At 47.8% G+C, this 15,642-nt stretch overlaps 1 protein-coding gene across 1 annotated transcript in view; it reads left to right on the top strand.

The window, feature by feature from the left end:
- The window catches only part of LOC140354198 (leucine-rich repeat-containing protein 24-like), a 19,850-nt gene extending 4,208 nt beyond the window's left edge, over window positions 1-15,642 (top strand). The window contains exons 5-8 of the mRNA XM_072439137.1: window positions 396-564; window positions 3,665-3,927; window positions 7,418-7,948; window positions 15,216-15,642. Coding sequence (XP_072295238.1) covers window positions 396-564; window positions 3,665-3,927; window positions 7,418-7,948; window positions 15,216-15,584 — 1,332 coding nt within the window. The 3' untranslated portion in view covers window positions 15,585-15,642. The remainder of the gene's footprint in view (window positions 1-395; window positions 565-3,664; window positions 3,928-7,417; window positions 7,949-15,215) is intronic.

The raw sequence follows: 15,642 nt of genomic DNA, 5'->3' as shown, positions 1-15,642 counted from the left end.
AGGTGAACACGCAGACGCAGGTGAACATGCAGGTGAACACGCAGACACAGGTGAACACGCAGGTGAACACGCAGACGCAGGTGAACACGCAGACGCAGGTGAACATGCAGGTCAACATGTAGGCGCAGGTGAACACGCAGGTGAATTTTCTTGGTCAAATACACACCTGTGGTGTACAAATACAGGGCACAGACACAAGAGCAGGGCACAGACACAAGAGCAGGGCACAGACACAAGAGCAGGGCACAGACACAAGAGCAGGGCACAGACACAAGAGCAGGGCACAGACACAAGAGCAGGGCACAGACACAGCGGGGCACAGACACAAGAGCGGGGCACAGACACGAGCACAGTTCTATGGGTGTGGTCATGTGGAACACCTGTCTGTGCTGCAGCGTCTCCAGGAGCTCCACCTCCAGCAGAACAGCATCGAGGTGCTGTCAGACCAGGCTCTGTCCGGCCTTTCCTCCCTCGCTCTCCTGGACCTGAGCCGCAACAACCTCCACACCATGGGCCCCACCTCTCTGCGGCCCTTGGTCAGCCTGCAGGTGCTGCGCATGACCGGTAAGTCAATCCAACATGAACAAGTGGTGACAAACTGACTGCCCCAGTCAATATAATAAAGAATAGCTCTACTTGTACTCGTGGTGAGTGCAGCAGCGTTGGGAGTTCGAATCCGTCTCAGACAATTTACCCCCAAAAATAAAAAAGAATAGATGGTGAAGATATTCAGATCCATTTATGTGAAAATCAGAATTCCAAGATGGCTGCCACTGCCTGAGCAGGTCTAACATCCGTCCACATCAAACAGGCATTTTAAACTAATATCTTCTACATGGGGCATTTTTAACCACTGAGCACTTGTAATATTCTGTTATGCTACATTCCTGGTTCCTTTTTTAGAGGTTTTTATTGCCCTACTTGAACATAGGCCCGGGGCCCGGGGCCCGGTGCCTTCACTGCCAGCCATGCCACCTGGAGAAACAAAGTCTCTATTCAAATCAGACACTGCAAACAAGGGCAAAACTATCACTCATCTGGAAGAAGAGATGGTTCGACTCATCACCAACTGAAACAGAAAGAAGATCCAAACTTATGGACATTTCCACAGGACGCACACAACGCCCTCACGGACACAGCGCCCTCACGGACACAGCGCCCTCACGGACACAGCGCCCTCACGGGACACAGCGCCCTCACGGGACACAGCGCCCTCATGGACACAGCGCCCTCATGGGACACAGCGCCCTCATGGACACAGCGCCCTCACGGACACAGCGCCCTCATGGGACACAGCGCCCTCATGGGACACAGCGCCCTCATGGACACAGCGCCCTCACGGACACAGCGCCCTCACGGACACAGCGCCCTCATGGACACAACGTAGACGCATGACAGACGTAGACACTTGAAGCTATAATTGTCCCCAGTTCAAGCCTCACTAACCGTTTTTCTTCACTTGTAAATGACTCACCTGTTTCCATGGAGACACGGTCGCACGGATTGTGAGGAGGCTCCTGATCTGCTCCAGTCCAGTCCCTCTACAGTTCACAGGATTATTGTTCACGTCGGGACAAACGACATATCGTAAAGTCAGAGACAGAGACTTTGTGGAGCTTTTCAATGTTCTGAACCCGTGGATTATTCAGGGCGTCTCTGTGTGTTTGTCTCCGGACACATTCCCACACTGAAGATTTAGTAGAACTCTGTATTTGAATGCCTGTCTTAACTCAGTTTGTAGGTCCCATTGCGTCAATCGCGATCGACCGGTCGCTCTCAGTGAGGGTCTGTTTTTAGAGTATATCCTGACATCAGAAGTGAGAGCTCTGCAGCACAAGTGGACCCAGAGCTACAGTCAGCATGTGATTATTGTGGTTCTTTTCCATAAGTTTCAGCAAGAACACAACACCTTTGAATATATGATCACTTTGAATATAAAAGTAGCTTGTGAGCCGAAAACGTGTGGGAACCCCTGGTGTACAGACTACTTCCCCCTCCACCGCCCCCTCCACCGCCCCCTCCAGGTCACTGCAAACAATATCTCAAAATGGACAAACGCAAGAAAACGTTGGGAGAGGCTCTAGCGCCCTCTGGCAGTCAGAAACACTGGACATCACAGATATAAACACTCCATCCGTGAAACTGTAAATCAGAGACATTTAAGTCATGCACCACGTGGGAAGACGATGTTTTGTTCTTCAGAAACCAAAGTGAAACTTGCTGTTCTAAATGTCTAGTCTTTATGTAACAAATCATTGGTATTGCTCTTGAAACTTTTGGTCTTACTCAGCATGTGAGTGGCCCCACCCACAGCAGAGTGGCCCCACCTTGCTGGATCTCAGCGCTGCATTTGACACTGTCAATCACGGGATACTTCTACAGAGGACTGGGTGGGCATCACTGGTATGGCCTTAAGTACAAAGTACTTTGTTGAGATTGGTGACTGTGTCTCTGAGAGCATGGCATTGACCTGTGGAGTGCCCCAAGGGTCAGTCCCAGGTCCCCTTCTGTTCAGCCTCTACATGCTGCCGTTAGGTCACATGACCTATCACAATGATGCAGATGAGTCAGATCTATGTTTCACTGTCACAGGTGAATATGGACCAGTGGATTCACTCTATCACTGCATCCAACAGATCAGTGTGTGGACCGGCCTCCTGCTGGTGCCAGAGGGCCTCCTGCTGGTGCCAGAGGGCCTCCTGCTGGTGCCAGAGAGCCTTCTGCTGGTGCCAGAGGGTCTCCTGCTGGTGCCAGAGTCAGTGTGTGGAGGAAGAACAACTTTCTCCAGCTGAACTCAGACAAGACTCAAATCATCGTCTTTGTCACAGAAACAAAGAGAAAGTGTTAGCGTCACCTCCAGAGTCTCGCTCTAAAACTTACAAACCAAGTTATAAATCTGGGGGTAATAATGGACTCAGACTTGAGCTTTAACACATCAAATCAATAACATCAGCAGCTTTTTACCATCTAAAAAACATTGCCAAAATCAAAAATATAATGTCTAAAACAGACTTGAAGAGGCGTTTGTCTCCAGTAGATTAGACTGTAACGGCCGCTCACTGGTCTCTCCAAACGAGCTGTAAAACAGCTGCAGTACACCCAGAACGCTGCTGCTCGGGTCCTGACTAGAACCAGGAAGTACCATCACATTAGTCCTGTTCTCAGGTCTCTGCACTGCCCCCTGTGGCTCAGAGAAGAGACTTTAAAGCAGCTCTGCTTGTGTACAAGTCTCTCCATGGCCTAGCACCAAAGTACATCTCAGACATTTTAGTGCCATTTGAACTATCTTGGATGAAAAAAATCATTACAAAATCACAAATAAATTACAGACCACACACGTAGCATTCCAGACACTCTTTCCCATATTTATTTGACATTGCAGCATGACATGTCTCCAGGATGGACACTTTTAGATTGATTCTTTCTCATATCAGCGCGCTATCTGCATCTGCGCTGAGCGTATGTATCTTTAACGACGGAGTGTTAAAGATATAGTGTTCATGTAGTGACACTACATTACAGTAGTGTTAAAAGCCAGTCTGAATAAATACGTTTCCACAGGCTCCCTGGAGGCTCCTGCTCCACTCGGAGAGTCGCCCAACACTCAGGCTGAATTAGGGTGAATAAGAGTTGATGTCAGGTCTCCTCCTGCTGTTATGTGCAGACAACCCGTGGCGCTGTGACTGCGCACTGCACTGGCTGCGCAGCTGGATTGACGAGGAGGGCCAGAGGCTGCTGAGCTCTGCCGAGCGGCGCCTGGTGTGTGCCGACCCGCCCCGCCTGTCTCAGCTCAGCCTGGTAGAGGTGCCCCTGAACAGCCTGGTGTGCATCCCCCCCGTTGTGCAGCTGGAGCCCCGCAGACTGGCCGTGCGCCTGGGGGAGAGCTTGCGGGTGTCGTGCCATGCCTCGGGGTACCCCCGCCCACAGGTAAGCTCAATTTGATTTTTGGATTTATAAAGATAGGACCTAGAAATAATAAAAATAGACTGATAAGATATTTTCCTTTTAAAATATCCTTCTCACCCACAAACGAGGAGCAAGACGCTGAGAGAGATGAGTAAACACCGAAAAAGCAAGGGAGGGACAATCAAACTGAAGGACTATAACCTCAGCGGAAAACTGACCTCCCCTCAAGTAGAGATGCACCGATCAATCGGCCGCCGATTTAAAAAGCCGGTTTTATGCTGAATCGGCCAAAATCGGTGACCGGCCGGTCCATGACGTAATGGCCGGTTTTCGGCCGATCCAAACTGACCCGCATGCGCGGTGCGTAGCAGCTCAGCTCGTCCAGAGCAAAACAGCTAAAAACTACAAGACTCTTTCAGAGCGCGGCGGCCAAAGCGTCCAGTTTACATTAAAGTCTATGTTAAACGAGCGTCGAACACCTCCTGCGTTTCCCGCGGCGCGATTCCTGCTTTTTCGCCGCGGAGGGTGCGTTTTGCCGTTTTCCGCTCTAGACAAAAGCTTTGACAGGCGTATAAGCTTCAAAGCGTTAAAATTGTTCGTCGCAGAAAAGTTCAGATTTGTTCAACTTTGGTGGAACACAAGAAGGAGCGAGCCTGGAGGAGGATCAGAGGAGACTGGACTGTGGGGTAAGTTATTATAACTTTGAGACGATTACAATCTACGTGTTGATATTTGATGCGGTCAAAATAATTTGCGCTGGTTTGTGTTTGACGAGTTAATGTGTTTATTCAGAGTTATCTGCAGAAGAGTAGGGACACATTATATGAAGGGGCCAGAAGCAGCAGCAGCAGGGCTGTCAGAAGAGTTAGTTGTTGTTGTTGTTGTTCTGCTCAACTAGCAGAGCTAAGCTACGAGCTAATGCTAACAAGAGATCTCATCCACCTGAAATGAGACTTTAAAAATACTTTGATGCATTTGAGACATACATTATGTAGATACAAAACTTAATTTACTGACTCGAACAGCGAAATGAGTGGCTACAATCTAATGTCAGGCCTATTTAATTGTCCCACAGCCTCAAAGAAATGTTTACACAATCAGCTGTGCACTAGAATTTATAGTGTACACTCATTGTGCTTCTAGTGAGTGTGTGAAGTTATCAAAGAGCTGATGAAACTGGAAAATGATATTGGCAACATATGTATGCCTCATTAAATATGCTGTATTATAATAGTAAAAGTTTGAATAATATTGCAGTAAATGTACTGGGCTAAAATATAACTGCTGTATAATGTTCTTTTTGAAGATCTGGATTTGCCTTCAGCCCTCCCTGTTGCTCCTGCTCCTGCTCCTGCTCCTGTTTCTCCTGCCCCTACCACTGCTCCTGTTGCTCCTGCCCCTGCTCCTTCAGGGGATGCTGGCCCTTCTGCTGCACCCACAGGTGTGTAAAAGCATTTGGTTGGATTACAATTTGTTTTTTAGCCCGTGTCATCTAAATTGCAATGTGTGGTTTTTTTTGTAGAACCACGAGGAAGAGGTCCTGGAGCCAGAGTCCTCCAGCTTTGAGAGGGAGGTGCTGGCAGCGCTCTGGGACTGACCCTCCTCATGTTCCATCTGCTTCCTCTCCTGCAGCGGGTTCCAGCTCATTCAAAAGGATGTGTAAAATTACAAATGTATAAATTACTATATGAAAATAGTTCATTTGATTTCAATCTGGAACCATTGGAGCATGAAGATGAGATGAATGAGCGGCATCTTCTGCAGGAGAAATGGACTCCTTTATCCTCTGTGTCCCCCACTCTTCTCCAGGCCATATTAGTTAGTATATAGTTCTGTATTTATATATTATTTTTATATATAGTTATTTATTTTTCCACAAAATAAATTACATTTTATATTATAAAACGTGTGTCCTGTATACATCCAACTTTTTTCATATAATACTGGGTAGTTTGTGGGAAAATCAGTGGCTAGATAGAAAATCGGTATCGGAAAAATCGGTTTTGGCCAAGAATTTTGGAATCGGTGGATCTCTACCCTCAAGCTAATGAGGCTCTCAAGCGCTGTGCATGAAGGCCGCTGCCCACCACGCCCAACTACTGGTGTGACCCAGACTCTGAAGAATATGAAGCTCAATTGAAGAATATTGAGTGGTGTAGTGCTGGGGGCTTCAGCCTTACTGGCTGATGACAAATGATGTCATTTGGAGGAAGTGTAAAATCCTTTTGTAAAATCTGTACTTACGACCTGAAAAGAACGAATAAAAACATGTGACCCAGTGTTCTTGCTGGGCTGAGGTTGAAGGATGGCGGTGGGACAAACCGCACTTGCGAAAAGTACTTAAAAGTACTATGACCGTGCGAGCGATCTTGATACCTGGCGCTGACCAGCCGCAGCGCGGGGCGCTGACCAGCCGCAGCGCGGTGGCTCGCCAAAACCCCTCAGCGAGAACACTGGTACCTAAAATATGTTAAAATCTTAAGATAAATGGTTTATCAAAGTTTTAACAGCACAGATTTGAGTTTTAAAAGTCTGGACAAAAAAAGATCAGATTGTAAAAGAAAATCACAGGACTTTTATAGGTATTTACTTATGTTATAAGGAGTTATTATCACCAAGAAATTAAACAAAACCAACCTTGCTCTTTGACTGATTTTTTTTTATTAAAGCTTTTTAAATCAGAACTTTGTCTAGAGGAATTTTGTCTAAATTTTACGAATGTATTAACAATTTGCACAACCACTAATTATATCAAACGTAAATGGGAAAGAGGGTTTTTTTTAACAAATGAAAAATATATGTACATCTCTGTGGAGAACCACAAAATTACACGAATGAATGAATAATGTTGGAAAAATTTGTCACATTTTTGATACCACCATGTGGTACACTTACCACTGTCCTGTATCTTAAAAATACTAGACTGAGATTAACAAGGCATTTCTGGGCCTCAAGACTCCCACAATGGACACAATGAATGGATATCTCTGGAGCATCTTCTGGCTTCAGGGACATTATAATTGACATTGACTAGACTTTGGAGCAAATGGGACAAATGCGCAGAACTACAAATAACGTTTTTTGTGTCTGTTTTGTTTTGTTTTCATTTTGTGGATTAAAAAAAGGATAAGAAATAAATTTAGCTGAATCCGCTGTTGCTTTTAGAGTTCGGTAACCAGGGCTTAATTTGTGCCTTTGTTTTGAGGAAACACACTCTACCCCTGGACTTTGAGGCTTGAATGGATCTGGAGAAGACTTTGGAGGATACGATACATTTCTGAGAGATTAAGATCTCAAAGCCATGTAGTATGTTGCCCATATCAAAGACACATTCTGAACAGAATACTGATTTAGAAAGACTTAACTTGCTGACACTTAATAAACTTACAAAAATGTCTCAGAATAGTCTACTGCATGGTGTACCTTGTGTACTTTGTGTACACAAGTTACAGCCAGTTTCTGCCCAGGAAACTGCTTTGCTTTGGGGTCTGATCATGTTGTGTGCACACAGGTGACATGGAGGAAGGCGTCCCAGGGTAAGGCAGCCCTCTCTCCTCGAGGTCTGGTGCAGGAGCCCGGGGCCGGTGTGGTGGGGCGAACAGAGGGCCCTTCAGAGGGGCCCTCGGAGCCTGTGCATAGAGCTGAGAGGTTTGACCCAGACACGGGCAGTGGCATGTTGTTCCTCAGTAACGTGACGGTGGCACACGCTGGCTTCTACGAGTGTGAGGCCTGGAATGCGGGGGGTATGGCCAGAGTCACCTTCCAGCTGGCCATCAACTCCTCAACATCCATGTGGGCCTCGTGGTCCCAGCTCTCCTCATATGCTCCGACCTGGCCACGCCCCCGGAGCCATGGCTCAGAGGTGAGCCGCGAGCCTCTGTATGCACTGGGGAGCATGGCCTTCAGTGCCCTGGGGCCCGCCACACAGACGGCTATTGCAGTGGGCATCTCCCTGTTAGCTCTGACCGCTCTGCTGCTTCTCATGATGATCTACAGCCGGCAGCAGCAGCCTGACAAGGAGCCCCACGACTCAGACACTAAGGTACCAGCACCATGGCAACGCCACTACAGTAACATCACCATGGCAACGTCACTACAGTAACATCACCATGGCAACGCCACTACAGTAACATCACCATGGCAACATCACTACAGTAACATCGCCATGGCAACGTCACTACAGTAACATCACCATGGTAACATCACTACAGTAACATCACCATGGCAACATCACTACAGTAACATCACCATGGTAACATCACTACAGTAACATCACCATGGTAACATCACCATGGCAACATCACTATAGTAACATCACCATGGTAACATCACCATGGCAACATCACTACAGTAACATCACCATAGTAACATCACCATGGCAACATCACTAGTAACATCACTACAGTAACATCGCCATGGCAACACCACTACAGTAACATCACCATGGTAACATCACTACAGTAACATCACTATAGTAACATCACCATGGCAACATCACTACAGTAACATCACCATGGTAACATCACTACAGTAACATCACCATGGCACCATCACTATAGTAACATCACCATGGTAACATCACTACAGTAACATCACCATGGTAACATCACTACAGTAACATCACTTCAGTAACATCACCATAGTAACATCACCATGGTAACCTGGACTCGGTTAGAAAAATTAGACGTTTCGGCTCTCATCCAAGAGTCATTGTCAATAAGAGAATTTAGGTCGAGAACTCCAATATTTGTACTATTCTGTGGTAAGTCCAACCCATTGGGAGGAGCCTTCCTGAAGTGGAAAGAGTTGTTTGTTTCAACAGAAACTTACCCTTTTTGTGTCTACTGAGCTAGACTATTCAACCCTTTAATAGGCTATTAGTCTCCCCTTTGTCTTTGTGAGACCCTGGCTCACCCACCCTGAATACCTGATCAGCATCTAAATGTCCTGGTAATGGTCCTCTACCTCTCCAGGGGTTCAGTATACCATTGTAGACTACAGGAAGATTGAATCTTAGTCCTCCATTTCTGTTTAAAGAAGGTTCTTTTTTAACAAAAATAGCTTTCTCTTCCTCTTTCAAACCATCTTTTCTCCCTGCTTAAAATCTTCACCTCACCATCTTCAAACGAGTGATTAGAGGCTTCAAGATGGAGATGCACGGCGCTCTGTGGTCCTGAACTTGTATTTCTTCTGTGCTGATAGAGTCTCTTGTGTAGAGGCTGTTTTGTCTCACCTATGTAACATTCTTTACAACTTTCTTCACTGCATTGGATAGAATAAACTACATTGCTCTGTTTTTGAGTCGGCAATTTGTCCTTGGGATGAACCAGTTTTTGTCTTAAAGTGTTTCCTGGTTCAAAATAAACAGGGACTTTGTGTTGCCTAAAAATTCTCTGCAGTTTTTCCGACAGGCCAGAGACATAAGGGAAGGAAACACCCTTCCTTCTCTGTTCAGTTTCCCTTTTGTCCTGCTTCTTGGTTCTCTTCACTCTGTTGAGGGCCCAAGCGGGGTAACCACAGGCTGAGAGGGCATTTCGGACGTGTTTTTCCTCTTTCTTCTTGCCCTCTGAGCTGGTGGGCACACCTTGAGCTCTGTGTTGTAAGGTTCTGATCACCACTTACTTTCAATTCCGGGGACAATTTTACAGACAGATTCATGGCTGTGCCATGGGCTCGCCCGTCTCTCCCATAGTGACCAATCTGTACATGGAGCACTTTGAGAGGAAGGCACTGGCCTCCTTCTCAGGCATTGCCCCAAAGCTGTGGCTTCGCTATGTCGATGATACTTTTGTAACAATCAAGAAACAAGAGTTGGAAGCCTTCTCAGAGCACATCAATGCAGTGGACCCACATATTAGGTTTACAAGAGAAGACGCTAAGGAGAATCGCTTGGCCTTTCTTGATTGTTCCACGATCAGAGGAGAGGACGGGAAGCTCCAAATAGAAGTATATAGGAAACCGACACACACGGACCAGTATCTGCTCTTTGGTTCCAACCACCCACTACAGCACAAGCTGGGTGTGATCAGAATCTTACAACACAGAGCTCAAGGTGTGCCCACCAGCTCAGAGGGCAAGAAGAAAGAGGAAAAACATGTCCGAAATTCCCTCTCAGCCTGTGGTTATCCCGCTTGGGCCCTCAACAGAGTGAAGAGTACCAAGAAGCAAGACAAAAGGGATACTGAACAGAGAAGGAAGGGTGTTTCCATCCCTTATGTCTCTGGCCTGTCGGAAAAACTGCAGAGAATTTTTAGACAACACGAAGTCCCTGTTTATTTTAAACCAGGAAACACTTTAAGACAAAAACTGGCTCATTCCAAGGACAAGTTGCCGACTCAAAAACAGAGCAATGTAGTTTATTCGATCCAATGCAGTGAAGAAAGTTGTAAAGAACGTTACATAGGTGAGACTAAACAGCCTCTACACAAGAGGCTCTATCAGCACAGAAGAAATACAAGTTCAGGACCACAGAGCGCCGTGCATCTCCATCTTGACCTTGGAGATGGCCTCTAATCACTCGTTTGGCCTCTAATCACTCGTTTGAAGACGGTGAGGTGAAGATTTTAAGCAGGGAGAAAAGATGGTTTGAAAGAGGAGTTAAGGAACCTATTTTTGTTAAAAAAGAAAAACCTTCTTTAAACAGAAATGGAGGGCTAAGATTCAATCTTCCTGTAGTCTACAATGGTATACTGAACCCCTGGAGAGGTAGAGGACCATTACCAGGACATTTAGATGCTAATCAGGTATTCAGGGTGGGTGAGCCAGGGTCTCACAAAGACAAAGGGGAGACTAATAGCCCATAAAAGGGTTGAATAGTCTAGCTCAGTAGACACAAAGAGGGTATGTTTCTGTTGAAACAAACAACTCTTTCCACTTCAGGAAGGCTCCTCCCTATGGGTTGGACTTACCACAGAATAGTACAAATATCGGAGTTCTCGACCTAAATTCTCTTATTGACAATGACTTTTGGATGAGAGCCGAAACGTCTAATTTTTCTAACTGAGTCCAGATGACTACAACTGAAGCTTTTTCTACAATGGAACACGCCTGGACGAATGAGGGATTACACCGACATCACCATGGTAACATCATCATGGCAACATCACTACAGTAACATCACCATGGCAACGTGCTATAGTAACATCACCATGGCAACATCACTACAGTAACATCACTATAGTGACATCACCATGGCAACGTCACTATAGTAACATCACCATGGCAACATCACTACAGTAACATCACTATAGTGACATCATCATGGCAACATCACTACAGTGACATCATCATGGCAACGTCACTATAGTAACATCACCCTGGCAACGTCACTACAGTAACGTCACTACAGTAACATCACCATGGCAACGTCACTACAGTAACATCACCATGGCAACGTCTTTACAGTAACATCACCATGACAACATCACTACAGTAACATCACCATGGTAACATCACCATGGCAACATCATTACAATAATCGTAGTGATCATGTAGTCGTCATAAGGCGCTGGTACAACTAGCAGCCCGGTGTAAACGCTCTTTTTTTCTCACACTTATTGTGCTTTATCTGCTATATTTTTTTAATTATTTTGTAAATATTTTTTTATATTTTACTGTACGATAGGGACACGCGCTGGAATCGTTTTTAATTCAACTGTTTTTGACTTTTTTCGGCTGGATTTGAGCGTTTTTCGTTGTGTTGTTGTGATGTGAGCTAGCTCTGAACTAGCCCCCCGCGTCCTCCGGCCGCCGCCAAAGTACAGCGTGTCGTCGGTACTTCACGAACGATAGGGACACGCACTGGAATCGCTTTAAATTAACTTGTTTTGACTTTATTCGGCTGGATTGAGTGTTTTCGTCGTGTCGTTGCGATGTGTCTTCGCTCTGAGTCCCCCGGCTCCGGCCCCGGTCGGCGCCGTACCGCGTTTACACAAAGGAGGAACTAATGAAACTGCGGAGAACAGTCGTCTTACCCGGAGATCGTCACGTTATCCCGGCGGACATCCTAAGGAAAACGCAGAGAAGCAGACGGGCTGGACGTAAACTCCGAGAGAAGAGCGGGACAAACAGGAAGTCGTTCCTGCCGAAGTCATGGGTAACGTGAGGTCCCTTCAAAATAAAATGACGGAAATAGCGAGCCTCATGCGGTCCCAGAGGATTTATAGGGACAGCAGTGTCTTGATTTTCACAGAGACCTGGTTAAGAGCAGAAATGCCAGACTCTATTGTAGGTTTGGACAATTTTCATCTGCTGCGGGCGGACAGAACGAAAGAATGCGGAAAGAAAAGAGGAGGAGGTCTGGCGGTGTATGTGAACACGAGCTGGTCCAAACCCGAACACTGCACAGTGAGGGAGCAGCTGTGTAGCAAGGATATTGAACTATTGGCTATTGGCATGAGGCCATATTATCTGCCCCGGGAGTTCTCACATGTGATTTTGATCGCTAACCCTCGTCTCGGGTGACTTTAACCACGCTTCTCCCTCTTCTGTTCTACCAACATACACCCAGTATGTTACCTGCCCCACCAGAAACAATAGAACATTGGACTTGTTTTTTGCCAACACCAAAGAGGCTTATTCCTCTTCCCCCCTCCCTCCCCTGGGCAGCTCGGACCACAACCTTGTACATCTGAGGCCTGTGTATGAACCCATCGTGCGCAGGCAGCCTGTGGTGTCCCGTGAGGTGAGGAGGTGGTCTGCTGAGGGCGAGGAGGCTCTGAGGGACTGCTTCAGCACCACTGTCTGGACTGAGCTTTATGACCCACATGGGAAGGACATCAACACCATCACAGAGTGCATCACGGACTACATCAACTTCTGTTTTGATAACATTGTTCCCTCCCGGACGGTGCGGTGTTTTCCAAACAACAAGCCATGGATTAACCGTGAACTGAAGGCTCTGCTGAAGGAGAAGAAGAGAGCCTTCAGGTCAGGGAACAAGGAGGAGCTGAGGACTCTGCAGAAGGAGCTGAGGAGGGAGATCAGGCAGGCTAAGGCCGGCTACAAGAGGAGGATGGAAGAGCAGCTGCAGCAAAAGAACATTCAGGGAGTGTGGAGAAGCCTGAAAACCATCTTGGGCTTCAAAATCCCCCCTGCCCAGACAGAGGGGGATCTACAGTGGGTGAATGATTTAAATGCTCACTTCTTAAGATTTGATCGGTCACCTGCCCCTCCCCCTGCACAGCTGCATGCTCCCTCTTCCACAGCTGGACAATGCCCTGCATCTGTTCCTCTTCGCTTCTCTGCCCCGGACCATCAGCTTCCCACTTCGCCTGGACTCACCCATCCCCCCAGCACACAGTCCCCCTGCCAACCACTGACTGTCACAGCAGCACAGGTGAGGGGTGAGCTGAAGAGGATTAAAGTGAGGAAGGCAGCAGGACCTGACGGCATCAGCCCCAGGCTCCTTAAGTCCTGAGCAGATGAACTGTGTGGAGTTGTGGAGCATGTCTTCAACATGAGCCTGAAGCTGAGGGTGGTACCACAGGTCTGGAAGACCTCCTGTCTGGTACCTGTGCCTAAGACACCGCGCGCCAAAGACTTCAACAGCTTAAGGCCAGTGACTCTCACGTCCCACCTGATGAAGACACTGGAGCGGCTGGTCCTGGACCACCTCCGCTCCACTGTGAGCTCAGCCATGGACCCGCTGCAGTTTGCATATCGGCCTGGAATCGGAGTGGAGGACGCCGTCATCTCCCTGCTGCACCGCTCTCTCTCTCACCTGGAAAAGCCTGGCAGCTCTGTGAGGATTCTGTTCTTCGATCTTTCCAGCGCCTTCAACACCATCCAGCCGCTGCTCCTGAGGGACAAGCTGGAGACGGCTGGTGTGGAGTATGACCTGGCAGAGTGGATCCTGGACTAACTCACAGACCGACCCCAGTTTGTGAGAGCCCGGGACTGTGTGTCTGACACTCGGACCTGCAGTGTGGGGGCGCCCCAGGGCACTGTCCTCGCGCCCTTTCTCTTCACCCTTTACACTGCAGACTTCAGACACGACACGGATAGCTGTGTCCTGCAGAAGTTCTCTGATGACTCTGCCATCATCGGACTCATCACGGACGACGATGATGTGGTGTACAGGGGACTGGCGCAGGACTTTGTGGACTGGTGTCAGCGGAACCACCTCCTCATCAATGCAGGGAAGACCAAGGAGATGGTGGTGGATTTCCGCAGACGCCACCCCACTGCCCCCTCACCAGTGAGGACCTGTGGACCCAGATGCCCCTCCCCTGGTGAAGTGGTCCCTGCCCTGTGTGGACGGTCCCTCATCTGCCTGAGGACTGGACTGGACTCATAACACAGACGCACTGTACAGGAAGAGCCAGAGTCGGCTCTACCTCCTGAGGAGACTCAGGTCTTTTGGAGTGACAGGGCCACTCCTGAAGACCTTCTACGACTCTGTGGTGGCATCAGCTCCTGTAGGTGTGGCCTGCTGGAGCAGCAGCATCACAGAGAGGGAGAGGAAGAGACTGGACAAAGTCATCAAGAAGTCCAGCTCCGTCCTGGGCTGCGTTCTGGACTCGGTGCAGGAGGTGGGGGACAGAAGGGTCCTGGCTAGATTCACATCTATGCTGGACCATGAGTGTCACCCCCTGCAGGACACTCTGTCCGCTCTGGAGAGCAGCTTCAGTGAGAGACTGATCCACCCTCGCTGTGGGAGGGAGAGGTTTCGTAGGTCTTTCCTTCCTGCTGCTGTCAGACTTTATAACAAACACTGTTAGTCCTGAACACTCTCAATACTGACCTAACCATGTGCAATTCCGTCATATGTGCAATTACTGTGAAATTCATGTGCAATCTATGTGCTGTCTTGACACATATTCATGTGCAATTACTGTCGTGATCACATGCAATGGTATTTATGTATTTATTTATTTGTCTATGGGAGTTTTTGTTTATAGGAGATCTTCTACTGAAAGTGTTTTTCAGACTTCCTATAAGTGATCTGTTCTTTTCTTCTGTATCTACCTGCGTTGCACCAATGAAATTTCCCCATGTGGGACAATAAAGGATTATCTTATCTTATCTTATCTTAACATCACTATGGTAACGTCACTATAGTAACATAACTATAGTAACATCACTACAGTAACATCACTACAGTAACATCACTATCGCAACATCACTATGGCAACATCATTACAGTAACATCACTATGGTAACTTCTACTGAAAGTGTTTTTTCAAACTTCCTATAAGTGATCTGTTCTTTTCTTCTGTATCTACCTGCGTTGCACCAATGAAATTTCCCCATGTGGGACAATAAAGGAATATCTTATCTCATCTTAACTATGGTTTGTCCTCTATTAGGATGAGAATATCCTGTACGTGAACGACTACTCGGACGGTCCCACCACCTTCGCTCAGCTGGAGGAGTACCGGGACAAGCGCGGCCACGAAATGTACGTCCTGAATCGGGCCAAACCTGTGCCGCCCCCTGTGGTGCCGCCTGACGTGAGCTCCGCCCCCTCCGAGAGCTCCACCCACTGCTCCGGTCCGGCCCCGCCCTCCAGCCCCCCCACAGTTCCCAAACAGCTGGAGGATACGCGGACTATGAGGAGGATGGCGGGGGAAGGAGGAGAGGCGGAGCCGGTGCTGACGGCGGAGTCTGAGGGCGTGTACCTGAACCACAGCGGCCTCTTCATAGACTCTCAGATCGCCTACGAGATCCACTGCTGAGGCCCACAGGAGGCGGAGCGCTCACAAACACTGGTCACAGTCCGAGCTGTTCTCTCTC

Source organism: Eucyclogobius newberryi, unplaced genomic scaffold (genome assembly GCF_026437365.1).
Source record: "Eucyclogobius newberryi isolate DKJ021-1_F unplaced genomic scaffold, fEucNew1.0.hap1 SCAF_9, whole genome shotgun sequence".
NCBI classification, from domain to species: Eukaryota; Metazoa; Chordata; class Actinopteri; order Gobiiformes; family Gobiidae; genus Eucyclogobius; species Eucyclogobius newberryi.
This window is presented reverse-complemented; position numbering and strand designations above follow the sequence as displayed.